This window comes from Mycteria americana, chromosome 1, assembly GCF_035582795.1.
Source record: "Mycteria americana isolate JAX WOST 10 ecotype Jacksonville Zoo and Gardens chromosome 1, USCA_MyAme_1.0, whole genome shotgun sequence".
Classification (NCBI taxonomy): Eukaryota; Metazoa; Chordata; class Aves; order Ciconiiformes; family Ciconiidae; genus Mycteria; species Mycteria americana.
The window spans coordinates 23040787-23058648 of record NC_134365.1 but is presented as its reverse complement, the minus strand read 5'-3'; the positions used below and the strand labels follow the sequence as shown (position 1 = coordinate 23058648).

Below are 17862 nucleotides of genomic sequence, written 5' to 3'. Positions count from 1 at the left end.
GTATTTTTCAGAATTCAGAAGCATGAGTTGGAGAAAGATCAAGGGAGGAGGACCTCCATCATACAGACACTCTTTGAAACTTCATGGACTACCAGTTAATGAGCAGCTCTTGTGCACAGATTATTTGCAGCCCTCTGGGATAGTAACATAATGATCTAAAAACTGCATTGCCACCCAGCAACCACATGCAGCTCTCAGGCATGGGAATGATGCATGCTTTATAGCTACCAGGAACAGCATCCCTCTGCAAGGAGGTAAGTGGGGACAAGGAAAGTAATTTAAGGATTCATTATTTTTATCTGCTGCTATCCTGCTCTGCAAACAGAGCTCCTTTACGCTTAACCTCGTTACATTTCCATGCTGGAGTTTTCCAGTTCATTCCAAGGTCTGCTTCATCAGTAAGTGACAAGGTGCATTTCCCAGCTAAGTTTAAGTGATCCAGGCGTGCAAGTCTTAACGCCTTTCACTGAAGTATTTTGAATGTGCTGTTACCTTTGAGAGGCAAAAGAGGCAAAACGAGGCAACTGGTGAAGCATCAAATGAAATGTAGAGAAAGAAATTGCTCAGGTCTCATTTGAGAATGCTCTCGGTTTTGCCATGCAGTGTCCTGGGGCACGTGCTCGCAGGGAGCAGGAAATGTCTCTTGCTGGGTTTGCATGGTGCCTGCAGCAACGAGGCTCTCATCTGAGTGACGCTCGTGATACCAACACAACCAAAGACTGCCACCTAATCCAATTCAGTCTGATATTAATGGGAAATTCATTATTGTTACTATAACAGTAATATTATCACCGGTTATAACAGTAAAATTATACTGCTCAGAAAACCACGAGCATTTAGTCCACTGGGGGCCTGGGCCAAGGCAGCTTTTTTTCAGGCATTTTAAAAGCCCCATTTGCACATGACAAGAGTTCCTGCCGCCAAGTAGTTCCACTTTGGCATGTGCCCAACCATTTTCCTAGGAAACTCCTTACATTTTTGGGTTTGAGTCAGGTTTGAATTTCCTTTTTCATAAAAATGGTAGTGTGCTACTGTAAGGACAGAAAATATGCCTGAGAAGTGTAATCAGAAAAACATTAACTGAAGTTTTCTCTAACACAAACCCCTCTCTCAAGATCTAGGATACATTATAAAATAAAGGTCAGTTATAAGGAATGAAAATTGCTACTCGGGAAGAGTCCTGAACCATGGCTGGAGTAACCAAGTATTTTTGGTTAGAGTTTGAACTCTTTAAAAGAATCCCAAGAAGACTTTTTATTTAATGCAGAAAATTAACATAGTATAACCTTTGAATAAAGAGGAAGCATGACTAGTGCACACAAAATGTCCGCTAGTCCTGAAGCAGGGCACCTTTTTAAGAGCAGGTTTGCATATTGATGAGGGAAGCACAACACTGCAGGGAACTCCCCAGAAAGCATCCTTCAGAAATGTAGGTTCCTCTAGAAACATGTATGTTGTTCCATCTTGCTGGAACAAGATGATCAAATCAGGCAAATGTTTGATTCCATTTAAATGATTACATTAAATGTAAGGCATCTCCAGTGCATGTGTTAGCTAGGGTTCTTAATTCTGGATTTCCAGGCAAAAATGTAGCTACAAGGAGATTCATCTCAGAGGTTCATCATGGTCCCAACAGTCTCAATCTGTCCATATCATTACTACTGTCAACACAGTTTACCCAAGTGATCGTGAGTTCCTTATCTGTGTGTTTTATCACATAGGTTTTATGTTATTTTTCTTCATGTGGTATCACTTTCATTGAGGGTAATGACTAAGTCTTCTCTAGGAATGTGTTAGGAGGTTTTTACCGGAAGAGATTATAGCTCCTGCCCCCTAGCTCTTGCAGAAGGTGGCAACTATGTGATCACTAGGACAAGGTGGAGTGCAGGACATGAAAGCACTGTCTCATGGTTGTGGTATCCAAAATGATCCCCTGTAGAAGCTATAGATCCCTCTCCCCATGTCCGCCAAAGCTGCCTTTGACTGTTCCTTCTGTTTTGGCTAGTTGGCTGGAGAGCTCGGCGCCTGCTGCAAGCAGGGAGTGCTCTGAGCTTGCACGTGCGAGCCAGTGGGAGCTGTGCATGGGACACATGGGCTCTACACTAGCGAACTCACCAGGTACTGAACTTCAGCTGCCTGCTCTGTTAAATCGCTAACACACTTTCAGCCCAGGGCAGCTGCAGTCTTCCTGCGACTCCCTCAGCACAGCTGAGGAGCTGGCGATGGCCCGGTGGTGCTCCTAACAGGCAATGGGATGCCATCAGCTGGCTTTGGAGCTGGGCGTGGAGTTGGGCAGTTTCTTGCCAGCTGGGCTTATTAGATCCAGCAAACCACTCCAGGCGTGGTTAATTTACTAGCACAGATGTGGCTACAGAGCCAACGGTGCCTGGAAAATTGTGCTCACCCCAAACTGACGGGTGCATATGACTGCAATCTCTTTGTGCTGTTGTCCTCTAGCCATAAAATAATAAAAATGCGGCCTTTGTTAAGTAGTTGTTTAGGAAAGTGTGATGGTGAGCTCTGCTGTAAGGATTGTGAGAGCATCCCCGGGGGCTCCCGGAGGTTTGGCTGCCAGGGCTGGGGGCCAGCTCAGAGCCAATGCAGCCAAGGGTGGCCCCTTCCCTGTGGTGACCCTGGTGAGAGGCTCCCAGACGTCACGGGGCCAAACCCTGGCCCGGGGGAGCCCGTTCCAGCTGAGTTTCTCGCCTTGGCCCTGCCTGAGCTGCAGCTCCCGCTGCCACGCAGCCACCTGCCCGGCCATGGGTCCCACCGAGCCACCACCACCTGCGGGCTGACGTCTCAGCCTGGCCTGTCCCCATCCCCAGGGAGGTACCCCACGCCCAGGGCTGCCGCTGTCTCTGGCTGCTCCCCCCCCTTCTGCCCTGACCTAGACATGGTGGTTTACATTAAATTAGGGTCAAGTTGAAAAGATTTATTGGCAGTGCTCCAAAATAAAATGGAAATAATACGTATTTTCCCTGCCATTTGGCAAATCTACTATAAGTCACTGTGAGTCTCTCATTTGTTTTTAACAGGATTTTGACCAAGTAAATGTCATGACAACATCATTTGCCCTAATAACATTTTTCATACATGATGCATTTGTGCAAAAGGTAATGATAAGATAGGAAGGAAAATAACTGCAAGAGAGCACAAATTTCCTTTAAACAAAGAAAAAACAATACAGGACGATTGTTCAAAGGCATAACTACTATCTTAAATAAACAACTGGACTCATGAGAGAGGTAAAACCACAGCAGCAAGAATATTGTGAATGCTGAGGTCGAGTCCTGCCTTCTGGTAGAGCGGGAGGGCTAAGTCACCAGGGACACAAATAAACTCCCAGTCCCACATCGCATTACAGGCTTTAAACATGACTCTGCGTACAGCTTCTGAACACTGTTAGTGCTTTACATTAAGGTTGCTGAATTATTAGAACAGGTGTGGAACTATGACCATATGTAAACAAGTGACTATCTGGAGACTCTAAAACAAGTGGGATTCTCTTCACAAACAGCTCACTATAACTATAATTACTATAGCTACTCAGTAGTGCCATTTTAAGTCTCTAAAACAGAACATGAACTACTTTTCCTAAGGTTTCTCAATGGATTTTATAGCCTTTTATGCTTTATGGCTGGATTAGTGGTTTTGTTCACCTGGCTTGGATATGATTAATGTTACGAACCTGCTGCATGTCTTCCAGCTTTTGAATTGCTTTCCATAGCTAGTGTTTGGCACCATTAAAGTACTTTGAGATATAAATTATTTATGTAAAGGGAAAATTCACTTTGCACTGTAACCTCAAATCTTAGCAGTGGGGTAAGCATGACCTCCCGTGAGAAGATGCTCAGGAAAGGCTGAAGAGCTGAGCAAGCAGAGAGCATCGCTGTGCCCCAAAGATTGACTTGCCTTAATGTGCCAAATTCATACCAGAGGGTGCCTGAGGGCTCCCTTAAGGTTAATAAATTCTTCTCTAATATGGTCATGTGACATCATCAGCTGGTTCATACATCCTTTGTGATGAATTAATAGGTTTAAAGAAGACTACATCTCTTTCTTCTTGTCCAGGAATGTTAGGTCTTAAAAAACATGGGCATGTCAGTAAGGCTGCTTGTGAAGAGCCTGAACCAGAAACGGTCCATTCCTCTTGGAAAGGAAAAAAATGAAAACTTGGAAGTAGGCAGAATTTGAAGCAGTAGTTTCCCTCATTTGTCTGTGTTAGCTTTATCTACTCAAGCAGTATTCTTAACAAGTAAATCAAACGCCACTAATCCTCAAAAAAAGAAATAGCCAAGTGAATGTTCTCACACGTGTGGGCACAGACCCAAGCTGGCTTCTCCCACTGGAGTGCAGGGAGGGAATGGCTGTGCAAGGACTCCAGTAAGCACAGGGAAAGAAACTGTCTGTTCACTTTAAAGCTTGGCATACACACCTGCAGCATCCCTTGCTGGAGCCAAGGTACTAGGATGAGGATGTTTTACTCAGTCAACCATACAGCAGGGCAAAGTACCTTCTATACCAAATCCTTTTTTAATATCGTGTTCCCAAACCAAACGTTTTTATATAATCTCCTGAAAGGTAATCTGCCAAAAAGAGTGGAATGAGTGGCCTGTTTATTTTGGCCACCTTTGTCAGTCTTGCTAACATCAAGATATGCCATGAGAACTGCACTGACATCAATAGGATGTATTGTAACACTCCGCATAAGCAAAACAGGCAGAATCTTGGCTTTCAGGATATAATCACGGGTTATGGAAACTGTCATTGCCTTCCTTGGGTACAGGATCAGCCTGTCAATAACTCCAGTACTTCTGTTCCATTTTCATAGAATATCAGGAAGAAAAATAATACTCAGCATAAGTAAGGATGGCAAAATCTCACCCAATTGTTAAAAAAAAAGAAAAAGAAAAGAAATATAACACATTTACCCACACAACTGAGTGCTCACATTACACTCTCTGGATGTATTTTCTAAAAATATTTTTCTCTCTCACCAAACAAAAAAAGCTCTCCTGCCCTAGTACATTTAACAGTAGTAATGCTGTAGTGGAGATGTAGATATATAACAAGGCAAGGCTTATGGGGAGTGGTGGTAGCTTTTATCAGACAGACGCTACCAGGGGAAAAAAGCTAAAGAAGCTGTCGGGCAAACATGCTCCTTTTAAGGTCTGAAACTAGAGCTGCAATCACAAATCTTTTGTCTCGGGATGCTCCTGAGTCTGATTTCAAAATACCTTCCCCTCTAAACTATTTGCTCCTCTATGGTTTCCATAATGAAAAGAGCCTCCTGTGGATACAGTTATCAATCTTTGGTCACTGCAACCAGCATGAAACCCTTAATGCTATTTAGAGAATGAAAATGGTCCTAAGACAAAAAAAAAATCAGCCTCTCCTGATTAACCTTAAGCTTAATTATTTCTCTGGTTCTCCCTCCCTGAGCTTCATGAACTAATTAGAAGTAAACACAGTTTTAAAGATTGTTTAGGCACTGTTTGATTTTGAGCCATTTCTAAATAATTGCGCTATAAATTTTCCTTATTTATTCAGCTCTTGTTGTTGTGTAGCTATTTAGGATGGATTCATCTCTGTTTCATTTCCCGGTAGCACCACTGGAAGAAAAAGATTGCCCTGGGATGAGGGTAAAGGGCTGTGAAAGCCAAATGACATAACATTTCACAGGCAGGCCACCACGCATGGTCTGCATCCAGATTAGCAAATGGGTGCTGGAGTCATGGACCCTCTAATCCTGGCCTGCAGGCTGAAGGGCTCTGCCCAGGTATTTAAATCCAAATAGGGTTTAATCATTAGGGTGGAGACTTCTTTATCAGTGAACTTCTCTTCGAGATAGGGTAATAGAAACCAAATGTCTTTGATCTCAATAGAGGCAATGTGCGGCACAAGCCACAGTGAAAGGGAAGGAACCTGCCAACTGCCCCCTGAACTCTGAGGGACTGAAGGCCCAAAGAAAGAAAAAACTTATTTTCTTCCCCATCTCTTTTAAAGCATATTGCATCTATGCTTTCTGTTTGAAGACTGATTTGTTTTGCTTTTTTAAATTTATTTCTCCCCCTTTGCAGAAGATTTAAAGTCTGCCATGAATACTAATGGGCTATCCCACAAAATGGAGGAGTGAGGATGGAGCAGTTGATTTGATCCTCAGGCCTGCTGTGGGAATTGCTATGGCAATATGAATGCTCTCTATAGGAGCAATTGCTGAGGGTCTGCAGATTTTGAGGGCCCGGCATCACAGTGTTATGAGAAGGCACTATATAACCCCATTAGGGTGTATGTAAAAAGCTTTAGTAAGTGTCTAAGATGCAAAATCTACTTACTTTTACATAACTGTTCTACTAGATATCTTCTCAGATGGACAAGAAGACTTACAGACTATTTACAGGGATACCATCCCTGTATGACAACATAGAGAAAATCATAAAGGTTTGATTCAAAAAGAAGTGATGTCTGTTAAACCATTACCACATTTGATGTCTAGAGCTGTCTGTGATGATCCAGCTAATGCCTGGCATGGTCCTGCCACAGCGCTGTGGTCCTGCTCTCTCTTGTCTTCGTCACTCCTCACGCAGAGTTGTGATTTGGCTACGCATTTGTAATCGAAACGGGTTATACAAAAGGCTGGTGGCTTGGTTCACTGAAACCTGAAAAACATTTTGAGTTCCTTGAGCATTATATGAGAAATACTGAAGAAAAGTAGATTAGTGGCAGCTGAAATAGCAAATGTCTCTTTTGGTGGAGTAAGAAGGTGCATTAAAGGCTCCAAAAGGCTGTCTTTTGTGGTCACCCTTTTCCAGAAGGTTTGTGTAAGGGAATATCTAAAATGGGGAGAGTGAAAATAAGTAGAAAATATTCATCCCTTCAGCAAGTATCCCTTCCCCTTTGGCCACAGAGCTCAAGTAACAGAAGAGAAAACAGCTGTTTGCATAGCAGTCAGGTAACAATTATATACCACGCACCTATGAATGGGCACACTCATATGTGAAGCAGTTACTCTCTTAAGTAACTTGTAATTGCCACAATTAAAAATATTTTTTCTGTGAGTCACAAAACAGTTCTTGAATATTGATTCTATCTATACACACACTTGAGTTCAGGACACAGCTATTTGTTTTAATTAAGCCACCCAAAGTTTAGTATGCACATGTGTACTTGAATGAAAAAGTTTGCAAATGCTTTTAGAAAAAAAAATCTCGTTCAAAAAATACTCTGACATATAAACTTAAAAATAAAGGCTAGGATTTATCCAGAAAATATTTTCTGTTTTTGAAATTTTAAAATGTAAACCTATACCCTCAAAAACAATATAAGTCATGGCTTGAAGAGAAATTTATAACCAGAAAAAGCCACCGGGATTCCAATGACCAGAATCTGAAATTCAGGTCCAGGGTGTAACTCAAACTATTTCTCGACAAATCTTTGTTTTAATCTCAGTTCACCAAAAACATTTGCAACAGGAACACTTGTTTTGATTATTTAGATTTAAACACATTTTCAATGCCTGGAAAGAGGTTACATTTTACCATCATTATTGAAGAAAAAAGTCATGCTAATGCCAGAGGGAATTTTGCTTAGAGAAGATTTGGCCATAATACCTAATTCAGATATTTGAAGCACATTTGTTTATTTATTTGTGAAACCTTACAGACATTATTTAATTTTGTTTATTCAGCAAAGCATTTAGGCTGAAGTTTAACTTTTAAGCAGATGCTTCAGGTCCACTGATTCCCATGGCATTAAAGTGAAGCGAGCTTGGCCTGCCATGTACTGTTACAACGTCAGATGCTGAGAGCCTTTCCTCCGGCGGCTGGGACGCATAGAACTTAGATGCAAAATGCCATCAAGCGACTTAAAAGGGATGGGCTCCAGGCATGCTGGAGTCAGCAGAGCACTCACCCACAGTTTTACTTGCTCAACTGATAGAGCTATCTCCAGTGACAGCCAGAAGCCAGACATAATTTTCAAGACTTAATGTGTTTCTGTCTTATCTTGATGATCAGTAGCTGGCTACAGGCCGCAGACAAAGAAAGAATGGGGGGGAATAGACAAGATGACCCTGTTTACTTTCTCAATGGACTACAAATAGTTGGTATGTACTTGCTGTTTACTTGTAGCCCAAACAGTTGTTCCCCTGCCTTCCTATGAAACAGTCTTGAGACGACTTGTACTCCCTTTTGTTCACAGAGCTTTGGAAACGATTGGGGGTGCTCTCTGTTTAACCTCGCTTCTTATTTCATTTGCAGTTGCTTGTGACAATGCATGAGAGGGAACTCAGCTACAATAGAAATTTGATAGAAGGAAAACCAGAATCAACCCAGCTGCCAAAAGGAGCTGGAGCTTTTCTGCAGAGCAAGAATTGTGCCTCAAATACGTGACACTCCATTTGTCAAATGGTCCTTCTTCCACAGAATTAAATCAGAGCAAAACTAAATTGAAACCCGGTAAAACTGACTAAAAACTAAAAAGAAAAATAGGCAGTATTAGCCAAATCAGCAAACTAATAGCAACAAAAAAAAAAACCCAAACCCTAAGAAGTTTAATTTTTTACCAGGGGAAAACAGAGAATAGCGGCTATTACTACTGGCTCTCTGTGGAAGGTGCTCATCTGGTACATGATCAATAGTGTAAAAACCTACATTCAGGCAGACTGTATTTTGCTTGCACCTGAAAGCCGTCATTTGGAATTTGCTTACCCCTGGAGCAAAGATAACACCACTATTGAGCCTGTTGCACTGCTTATGACTGAAGAGCAAAATTCCACTTTCTTAAAAATAATCATTCCAGCACTTCTCCCCGCCTTTCAGCTACCTTGAAAGCAAACCGCTTCACACAGCATTTAACCAATACAGTGTTCACCGAAAGGCCCTGCCGTGCAGCACTCAGGATATGGCCTGAATGCAGTTTTGCGAGCATGCCGCTAGTAAGTCAGCACAGGATTTCAGTTCTTCCCTTAAAATCTCTTTATGCGACTTGTCCTGCTCTGCAGTGACCACAATATTGCTGGGCAGGAGACCTGAAACCTGAGTGGGTCAATGAATATTGTGATGGCAAAGCTCAGGGTTGTATGCCTGTGTTAGCCGCTAGCTGATGAGCAAGTCATCTCATCTTCCTATGCCCTTTTTCAATCCCTGACTTACCTGGCCTACTTAGGAAATGCTACTTACCCAGTTTTTGTATAGTATTTGGCACCCTTGTGCCTTTAGGCGATACTGTTGGAACCTGTCTGGGTATTTACATGCCTCCTCCCCACTCCTGTAGCATCTGAACGCTTCATATTTGAATGCATTTAACTTCCAGCATCCCCCCCACAGTGTTAACCAGGAGGCTGTGTGTGGAAGAGTACAATGCAGCTGGGTTAAAGCTTCAACAGGAGGCTTGTGGCAGAGTCAGAAACTAAGTTTGGGTCACCCAAAGCATAGACTTTCTCTTCCACTATTAAAACAAACTTTCGTCTCAGTTAATCAATTGACAGTAATAAGGACAGAGCTCAGCATGCCAGGGCACTGAGCCTTTGCATTACAGATTTATAAGGAAATACAGTATTTCTGTTCTTTAAAAATTAAAGCACTGCTAAAGCCATTGTGATGAATAAATTAACAACGCTTTTTCAAAACCATCTATGACCCTTCCTCCCTGTTTTACAGATACCATTTGTGCCTAATTGTTTTTTTAATACAGCAAAGGAAGTGTTATGAAATAAATCCTGCCTCACAGAGTAAGGATGTTGGTCCAGCAAAGCTGCCATCAGAGTGATGACCACCTCTCCCCAGCCTCCTTTTGCGACTCGGGGTGCACAGTTAACAGCTTTGATCCTTGTCTGAGAGCCTTGCATCTCTGCAATTAGACTTTAGATAAAAATGACTCCAGCCGAATATTGCAACAAATGTTTAGATTAAAACCCCAAATCCCTACATCTGCTAGTTTGCTCTCAAACCCGTACTTCCTTTGAAGAAAAGTTCAGTCCCGTTTCTTACTGGGGTCTGATGGGTGGCTCCTGGTTAATCTCTGTCTGTCTCTCTGGTAACAGCCAAAGGAGAGGACACAGAGGTGGGCAGGGAGTGAGCCTCCAGCCGCTGTTCCTGTTATCAGGGTCCATCAGCAGGTGACCGCTGCTCATATCCAGGACCAATAAATACAGCCCGTGGCTAAGAGAACAACCACGCAGCTTTCTTCAGAAGTTTCAAAGAGCATTAGCTGGACTCCAGACTTCAAGACGGAAGTTTCTCTAAACCCTCGGGTCTTGTATTTTATGCTGCCCACTCAAAATGTACGCAGATAGTGCAATTCTCTTGATAGTTTGCTAAACTAATAATTTTTTTCATTTTAGACAGTCTTTATTCAATCAACCTCTACAAGGATATATCACTACGATTAGAAATATTGAGGCCCTGCCAGCTTTTGCGTAATTTGAATGTTTAGCTGGTGTGGCAACAGTAAATCACAGTTTACTCTGTTCCCAAAAGCAAGCTGTGTGTGTATTTGCCTGACGTTTTTTTCCACGCCATGTCAATGAGCAGCTGAGTGTTTGCAAAAAAGGAGAATCTATGGCACAGCAACGCGGGTGCTGCAGCTCACGCTTCTGCCAAGGAGCCAACTCCTGACTGACCTGAAGACTCTCCAAGCAATGGCAATCTACTTTGCATGTTCATTTTTAATAACTGTTCTGCAAGACTCCTGCTAAAAATGATAAATGATAATGACTTGCTGTCAAACCAAGTTTCAAGGTAGCATCTGCTCATGAAGAACATCAAAATAATTAAGCCTAAACAGAAGCACAGCCAAAGTCATTCCTTTGCTTAAAAGCGGCTTGTGAGCGTAGCGAAAGGAAATGTCAAATTGGCAAATTCCTTACTAAATGATGACACTGAAAATGGCACAGGGTAAGGAATTTGACCCAGCTAACATCCTGAACCCAGTGACTGTCAGAAAAGAGAGGAATCAGAAGCTCCCATAAATGATGCTCTTTCCTGACAGAAGACGGCTAGCAGAAATGACTGCATTATGGATAATGCTCTGGCTTCAGATCCAGCCTTAACCCCAATGCAGTCATAGGTGTCAAGCAAAGGCATTTGTGCACATTTTGTTCTCAGAGCCAGTGACAATCCTTCAGCCCTCAAGTGAGTTTCGTCATTCCTGACAAACACGTAAAGTCTTGCTGTTGCCTGGGTGAATGGCTACTTCACTCAAAACAGCAAGAAAACAAGAAGAAACAGAAGCAGAGCAGACGGCTCGCCATTCTTCTGATGGCAAGACCGTGGGGTTTCCCCCACGCCCTCGAATCCCCCGGCTCCCCGCTGAGCACTGCGCCAGGTGTGGCCGAGCGGCGTGCGGCTCCCTCCTCACCCGCCGAGGCCTTAACCCTCCCGCCTGGCCAGGCCCGCAGCCTCCAGAGATGCCACTGGACTCACACGGAGAAAAATTATTTTCTTTAGCGTTACAAAAAGACGACCCACCGAAAGTCAGCTCGCCGAAAGCAAAGCATCAAAAGATAGACACATCCTCCTTTCAGACACATCTGAGGCTAAAAGAACCTTTAAGGTACAGCTCTGCAGTGGCTCATAAATGACCTACCCCCTGCGAAGCCCCGGTAGGAAAGAGTGACTCAGAGATACACAATTATTTATTTCAAGACAGTTCCTATGGAGACTAAGTTTGTCAGGAGAGGTATTAGCTCTTACTAGATCATCTTCATCTCACACGCTCTCGTTATGCCTGTCTCTGTTCTGTCCATCAATGCTGGCCCAGAGGGAGCTCTCAAAACCAGACCTGCTCTAGCACAACCCAGCACCCCTGGTCTTGGGTACAGCCGGAGCTCGGCCCAGCCCAGGCCTAGCATGGGGCGGTTTGCAAGGCACTGACGGTGGGAAGGGGCAGAGCAAGCCCCTTCGGCAGCACCGCGAGCCGTTCTTGTTCCCGCAGAGCAGCACCGGCACAGCTAGCAACTCGGTAACCTCTCATTACCTGGAGTAACAGAGCTGACTCAGGTTTTAGGGTGAATTAAGTTTTTTTGTAGATTGCAAGACAGTCACAGAAAAAAACATCTGAATAATTGAGAGACCAAATACTCTCTTTAATATATATTTTTCTATCACTCAGAAATGTGCACGTAATACCATGCCCCACATGCAACGGAAGGGCTTCCTTCACCAGAGGTCTTGCCACCTACTTTCAGATAACAACCAGATGAGAAACGTACTATGGAAGAATACTAATGGGGCCAGAGAAGAATCTGATTAATTTCATAAAATGATGGGGTGACTTGGTAAAAAGACATCAGCAACATGGATGGATGCAGAAGCCTGCTGGATAAGGGGAACAGTGATATATGGAGTCCAGTTTCACTCCGGTTGCTGAATGCCAAAGAGACGCTCAGGTGAGAGACATCAGGGTGTCTGCAAGATCTCTGGAGCCTGTGAGCCGAGCTCTGTGCGCTGGGCAGCTGTGCCTGTGCACTGGAGGTGAGGCTTATGGATTTGCTCTGAGCACGGGTGAGAGCCAGATGATGCCAGGGAGCCGTTCAAAGCAGCTGCGCAGTTGGCTTCGTTGTGCGGGTCTGCCCTCTTTCCTGTGCTGAGCAGCTTCGTGCCGTTGTTTTGTTGCAAAACAGTACCAAGAGCAGCTATGAGAAAGTGTGGCCCCCAGGAATACCTGCATAGATTTAGCAAGAATGGGACTTAACTGAGTCTTACTCTTCACCTTCTTATGGAATACATAGAGCACCTGGCAAGGGGATGCTACCATGAGGTCTTCATCAGGCCTAAATCAGCCTGGTTAGGTATTCGGTTCCTCTGCTTTGAAGTGAGATAACAGATACAGAGAAACCACATTTATTGGAAAAAACACAGAGGTTGCAACAAAACATGAAAAGAAAAACTGACAGTTCTTCTAAATACATCTTTAGTTCCTGGAACCTTGCATGCTGTCATTTTTTTTTTGACTTACTTAAACAGATACTGTAATTTTCCCAGTAGCTTAGAGTAAAGAAGACAGCTAAGGAGGAATCAGTGGCAGTTTCTCGTTGATTTCAAAGTTGCTAGGATTAATAATCTAACATTTAGGTATAAACATGTAAATGATATGTAGCACATTGTCTAAATGTGCTCCATCTAGGTATAAGCACAAAAAGCTGCTGTTTCTGAAAAATGTATTTCAGTCATCAGTAATACTACCTGACACACTATGATGAACATACTCATTTCAGCCTAATAATCAAGCCAGATATTTTACAGTAGATCCACCTATGTTTTATTAATATCTAAACAGTTCTGCTAATAAATCATGTAATAAGAAATGGAAATAAAAATTAACACCCATAACTTATTGGAAAAATGTTTTCATCAAATTAAAAATTTCCACAGAATGTTTTGTCTAGATCTTCAACTCTTTTAACTAATAATCTGACTTTTCTATTCTAATAGGTAAGCTACACATTACACAGACCCTCTGTCACCTTAACTGATTCCCAACTTCTCTATAGCGAAGAGCTGTTTATCAGTACTATACTAAGAACAGTAAAGAAGTACTCAGTCAGTAATTCTGTTAACTTTTAACTTAAGAAATTTAATACTATTTTTTGTGCTACAAACAGAAAAAGTACACATCTGGTATCATTTGCTTTCATACAGTTTCATGTAATTAAAATTTATTAATAAATAGGCAAAATGCTGCATTATTTGAGCAATTTTAAGTGTAGCCAGGTTCATTTGAAATGATAAAAATGTTTCTCCGTATGTGTAACGGCCTTTTCACTCTGAATAAATACTGATAGCCACAATAGTCCTACAGTATTAAATTCACCACTGAACTTGAATAAATGAAAGATGCGAGTTCTGTAGCCATCTGATAGGCACATACTCCCATCAGTAAAACAATTCTGTATTTTCGGGTGTCTATTAAAATTAATGGAACCTTGGGACCAATAAAATTAATTGGGACCTTTAGCACGTCACAGGACAGGGATCCAAATTTCCAGACAAAATACTTGGTTAATAGCGGGAAGCTGTCTCTTTTATAGCGCTTGACCAAATAAAGAAAGTACCTCTTCTACATTGTAAAACAGTGGAAGAGACACAAGCAATTAGCGCAAGCAAAACATTTTCACTTGATAAGTCAATCTGGGCTGTTTTTTCTGCCCCGTCAGCAGTGTCTGAAAACAAAGGAGACACAGCAGCCCCAGGAGACAGCTTGTCTGCCCAACCGTTTTTCTGGGGGATATCTTAATTTGTTTTAGAAAGCACATAGCAAACCTTCTAGGTGTCAAAATTTAATATGCCACATAGCATGTGGCAGCAACTGACACCGTGGGACACGTGAAAGGCTATACCAAATCGGTGTCTTTAGGGAACATACTTCTATACTTTGTCTCCACCTCCCTGGTTATCACAACAACCCCTTGAATAGGCAATAAGACCTGGTCTTGTCTCGAGTGATTTGATAAGCAGTTGATAACCAATGGTTTATTAAGCTCTTGGGGTATATAAGCCACAAGGTTTTCAGCATGCCCCTGCACTTGGGGGGTTTGACAGCTCCCTGCTCAGCAGCCCAGGAGTCACTGGAAGATGTTCTTGACTGCAAAAATACTTGTTTTTGCTCTGAGTGGTTTCCTAAGAGTGGCAACAGGCTTTGACATTGGATTATCCACAAAATGTGTAGTCATACCCAAGGAGATGGACATGTGCCACAAGATTGGGTACTCCGAAATGAGGCTTCCCAACCTGATGGGACACACAAGCATGGCAGAGGTTATCCTAAAATCCACCACCTGGCAGCACCTTGCGCACACGGACTGTCACCCTCACGTGAGGACATTTCTGTGCTCCCTGTTTGCACCCATCTGTTTAGATACGTAAGTACCACAGCACAGTACAAAACTCTAGCCTTTATTTGCCAGAACGGGGATCAAATGAAATGCATGTTTATCATAATCTAAAGGTGATCTCCACTTTATCTGAAATAATTCTGTTAACTTTTTAATACTCATCGGAAAGAAAAGTACCAAAAACATGTTCCACTTCCACTTTAGTTTGCTTTGGGGAAATGAATGCTGTTGTCAAAGAATATGATGTTTTATTTTGTTACAGTTAAAATTTTATTCTTGCTAATTTAGGGTTGAAGCACCCATTACAAATAGAATCAGGCTCTTGCTGAAGCTTTTCTCAGGTTGTAACAAAAGCATTCTTAAAACTGTGACTTAATCCTGTAAGCACAGTCCAGTCCATATAGAGACCACTTGCATAGTTTGCACAGCTGCCGCTTCTAAAACTATATTATTGTCAAAGGGTGTTAAGTATCAGCGAAGACAATGTACTTGGCACAGAAATCACTGTTGCAACAGTTTCTGTTATCACTGAGTGAGTTTAACTGATTCAGCCCGGTATTTCCTCTGGCGACAGGTTTATCCATCCTTGTAGGAGTATGTGTGTTGCCGTCCGTGACAGCTGTGCCCCGGTGCTCGCCTGCCACGGACACCCCTGGCCTGACAGTCTGGACTGCGATCGATTCCCTGCGGATGAGGACATGTGCCTGGCATCTCTTACAAAGGAATATAAATACTTGCACAAAGGTAGCTGGAAGATGGCAGAGGGGAGGGTGGCCGTACTCTGTGTTCCTGGCAATCAAGGAGATAAAAGGGACACTGTTCCCAGACAGTCTGATTTTGTAAATGGAGTCGTGTCTATCTGTACTGCTGCACTCAGTTTGTCCAGAGGGCAGGGGAAGTGCTAGTACTTGCAGTGTAAACTGCAGCAGACCTCAGATGGTGTAAATCAGCATCGCTTCAATAGAATAAAGTGTAGATAGTCTATGCTTAGATAGAGGAGGAAGGCAATTATCACCCTGCACACAGCTATGGGCAGTATCATACCCACGACAGTACACTGTATTTGATTTATCTCAAGGTCTCTTTATAGACCTATTAATGACCCTTATCACGGATAAATGGCACACCTGAATTCATATATTCACAATCCTAGTGCAGCTGAGCGCAGGATCACTGACAGAACCATCCACCTAACCCCTTCCCCACCCACCTTAGCCATAGTAAAAACAATACTGTATTTGATGCTGTATTTGATGCTGATAATTGAGCTTGTCAGTCTGAACAAGGACTGAATGGGCATTGAAAATGAAACTCCTTTTCATCCCTAGCCATGTTTTCAGAGAAGTGTGTAGACTTTTACGTTATCACTGACCAATTGTGTATTTCCTCTGTCATCCATGTGGTTAAACAGTGGGCTCTCAGCTTTGACAAGCAGAAAATTAGTACAAAAATTTCTAAAAGATAACAATGAACTTTGTCATTTCTTACCAGTCCTACCAAAGCCTGCCTGCCAGGCCTGCCCAGCGGTGGAGGAATTCTTTACACACAAAAGAGTTCTCGAGGCTTTCTGTGACAATAACTTTGGTAAGTCCTTGCTAATATGGCTGCTATTAAAGAGACTAACAGCTCTCCTTCTACAATGCTTTAAAATTAGGATTAAAATAACTGACAGTTTCTGCTGGGACTTCAAAGTCTTAATCCTAAGAGTTTGGCTGCTGACTTAACTTTGGGTTGGTTATGAGAATATGTTCTTTGTAATCAAAATAGAAGGAGGATTTATTTTGCATGAAAGATTTATTAATGATCTATTTTACAACCAAATAGCTGTTCTGTGCTTGTCTAGTTGTCTACATTGTAGTACAATATGCTTTATGGAAAATATTTCTAGCAAAAGTAGCCAAATAAGCAGGTTTGCCTTTTCATCGTGGTTACACCCAAAGTAAAGCTTTGGTTGTTTCACCAGTGAACGGCGTGTCCTTGTTACTTGTGTGCATGAGTTGTTCGTGATACATAGCTTACTGAAAAGGAGACTCAGAAAATCCTATCAGTAAAAGAAGTTCTTACCTCATGTTGTCTTATTGGAGTGACAGGCAATACTTTTGAGTTTGCCCAGGAAACTTCCTGCAAAGCCCTTTGAAGTCAGTACAAAGACTCTCAGTGACTTCAGCTGGCTTTAGATTAGGCAGTATAGAGAAATTTCACACTAAAAAGTGTTGGTGGAGTCAAGTGGGGTAGGTAGATGCCTATAATGAAAAGGAAATATCTAAAAAGGTGGTATCGGCAAGCATTACTAGCTATTTTTGCTGAGGGGTTCATAACATGGACATAGTGAGTTTCAGGAGAATTGCTTGGGCAAGCTGGGCAGCCTCATGATACAAGAACAATGCCAACAGCTTACAATAGCTAATTATCCACAAAGCCTAACATACATGGTGATGGTAAAAATACATTATTCACCTTTGTGAAAAAATTCTCTACTATTACATGAAAAAATTCTCTACTACATAACCTTTATTTTTTAAAAATATTTTAAAATGTATACTGCTGCTGGAGAAGGCCTTGCCATACCCTATCAGCATAAATTATGACAGTATTTTTAAGGAATTGTCATGCTTTCATTGGTAGTGCTTCTTTCTGCATTTGAGTAAACAGAGTGACTTACATGTTTCCTTTTTTTCCCTTAGCAGTGAAAGTAAAGCTGTCCAAAAAGAGAACAGTATTTGGTGACCAAGAGTATAACATTGAATGCCAAGTGGAATTCATTACTCAGGGCTCCCTCTTGCCTTATGAAACTCAGAATATGATACAACAGTGGCTGCTTATCAATGAAAACTGTACACAGAGGATGACTCCAACCCATCGTCCCATGGTGTATCTCCTCGTGGGGAATATTGAAGAAGGCATCATTTTAGTAAACCAGGTTTATCGTTGGCAGAGGAGGGACTCCCAGCTGACTTTGGCCACTCAGAAGTGGAGATACCATAAATGCTTGTAAATAGTTATCGTATTATTTGTAAAAAGATGATTAT

General features: G+C 42.3%; 1 protein-coding gene across 1 annotated transcript; it reads left to right on the top strand.

Moving 5' to 3' along the window:
* The first annotated feature begins 14573 nt into the window (after positions 1-14573).
* Positions 14574-17848, top strand: LOC142404571 (secreted frizzled-related protein 2-like). The gene is made up of 4 exons (XM_075491533.1): positions 14574-14860; positions 15408-15577; positions 16325-16417; positions 17518-17848. Exons 1-4 carry the CDS (start codon positions 14574-14576, stop codon positions 17826-17828), a joined length of 861 nt encoding a protein of 286 aa, XP_075347648.1. The 3' UTR covers positions 17829-17848.
* The last annotated feature ends 14 nt before the right edge of the window (positions 17849-17862 follow it).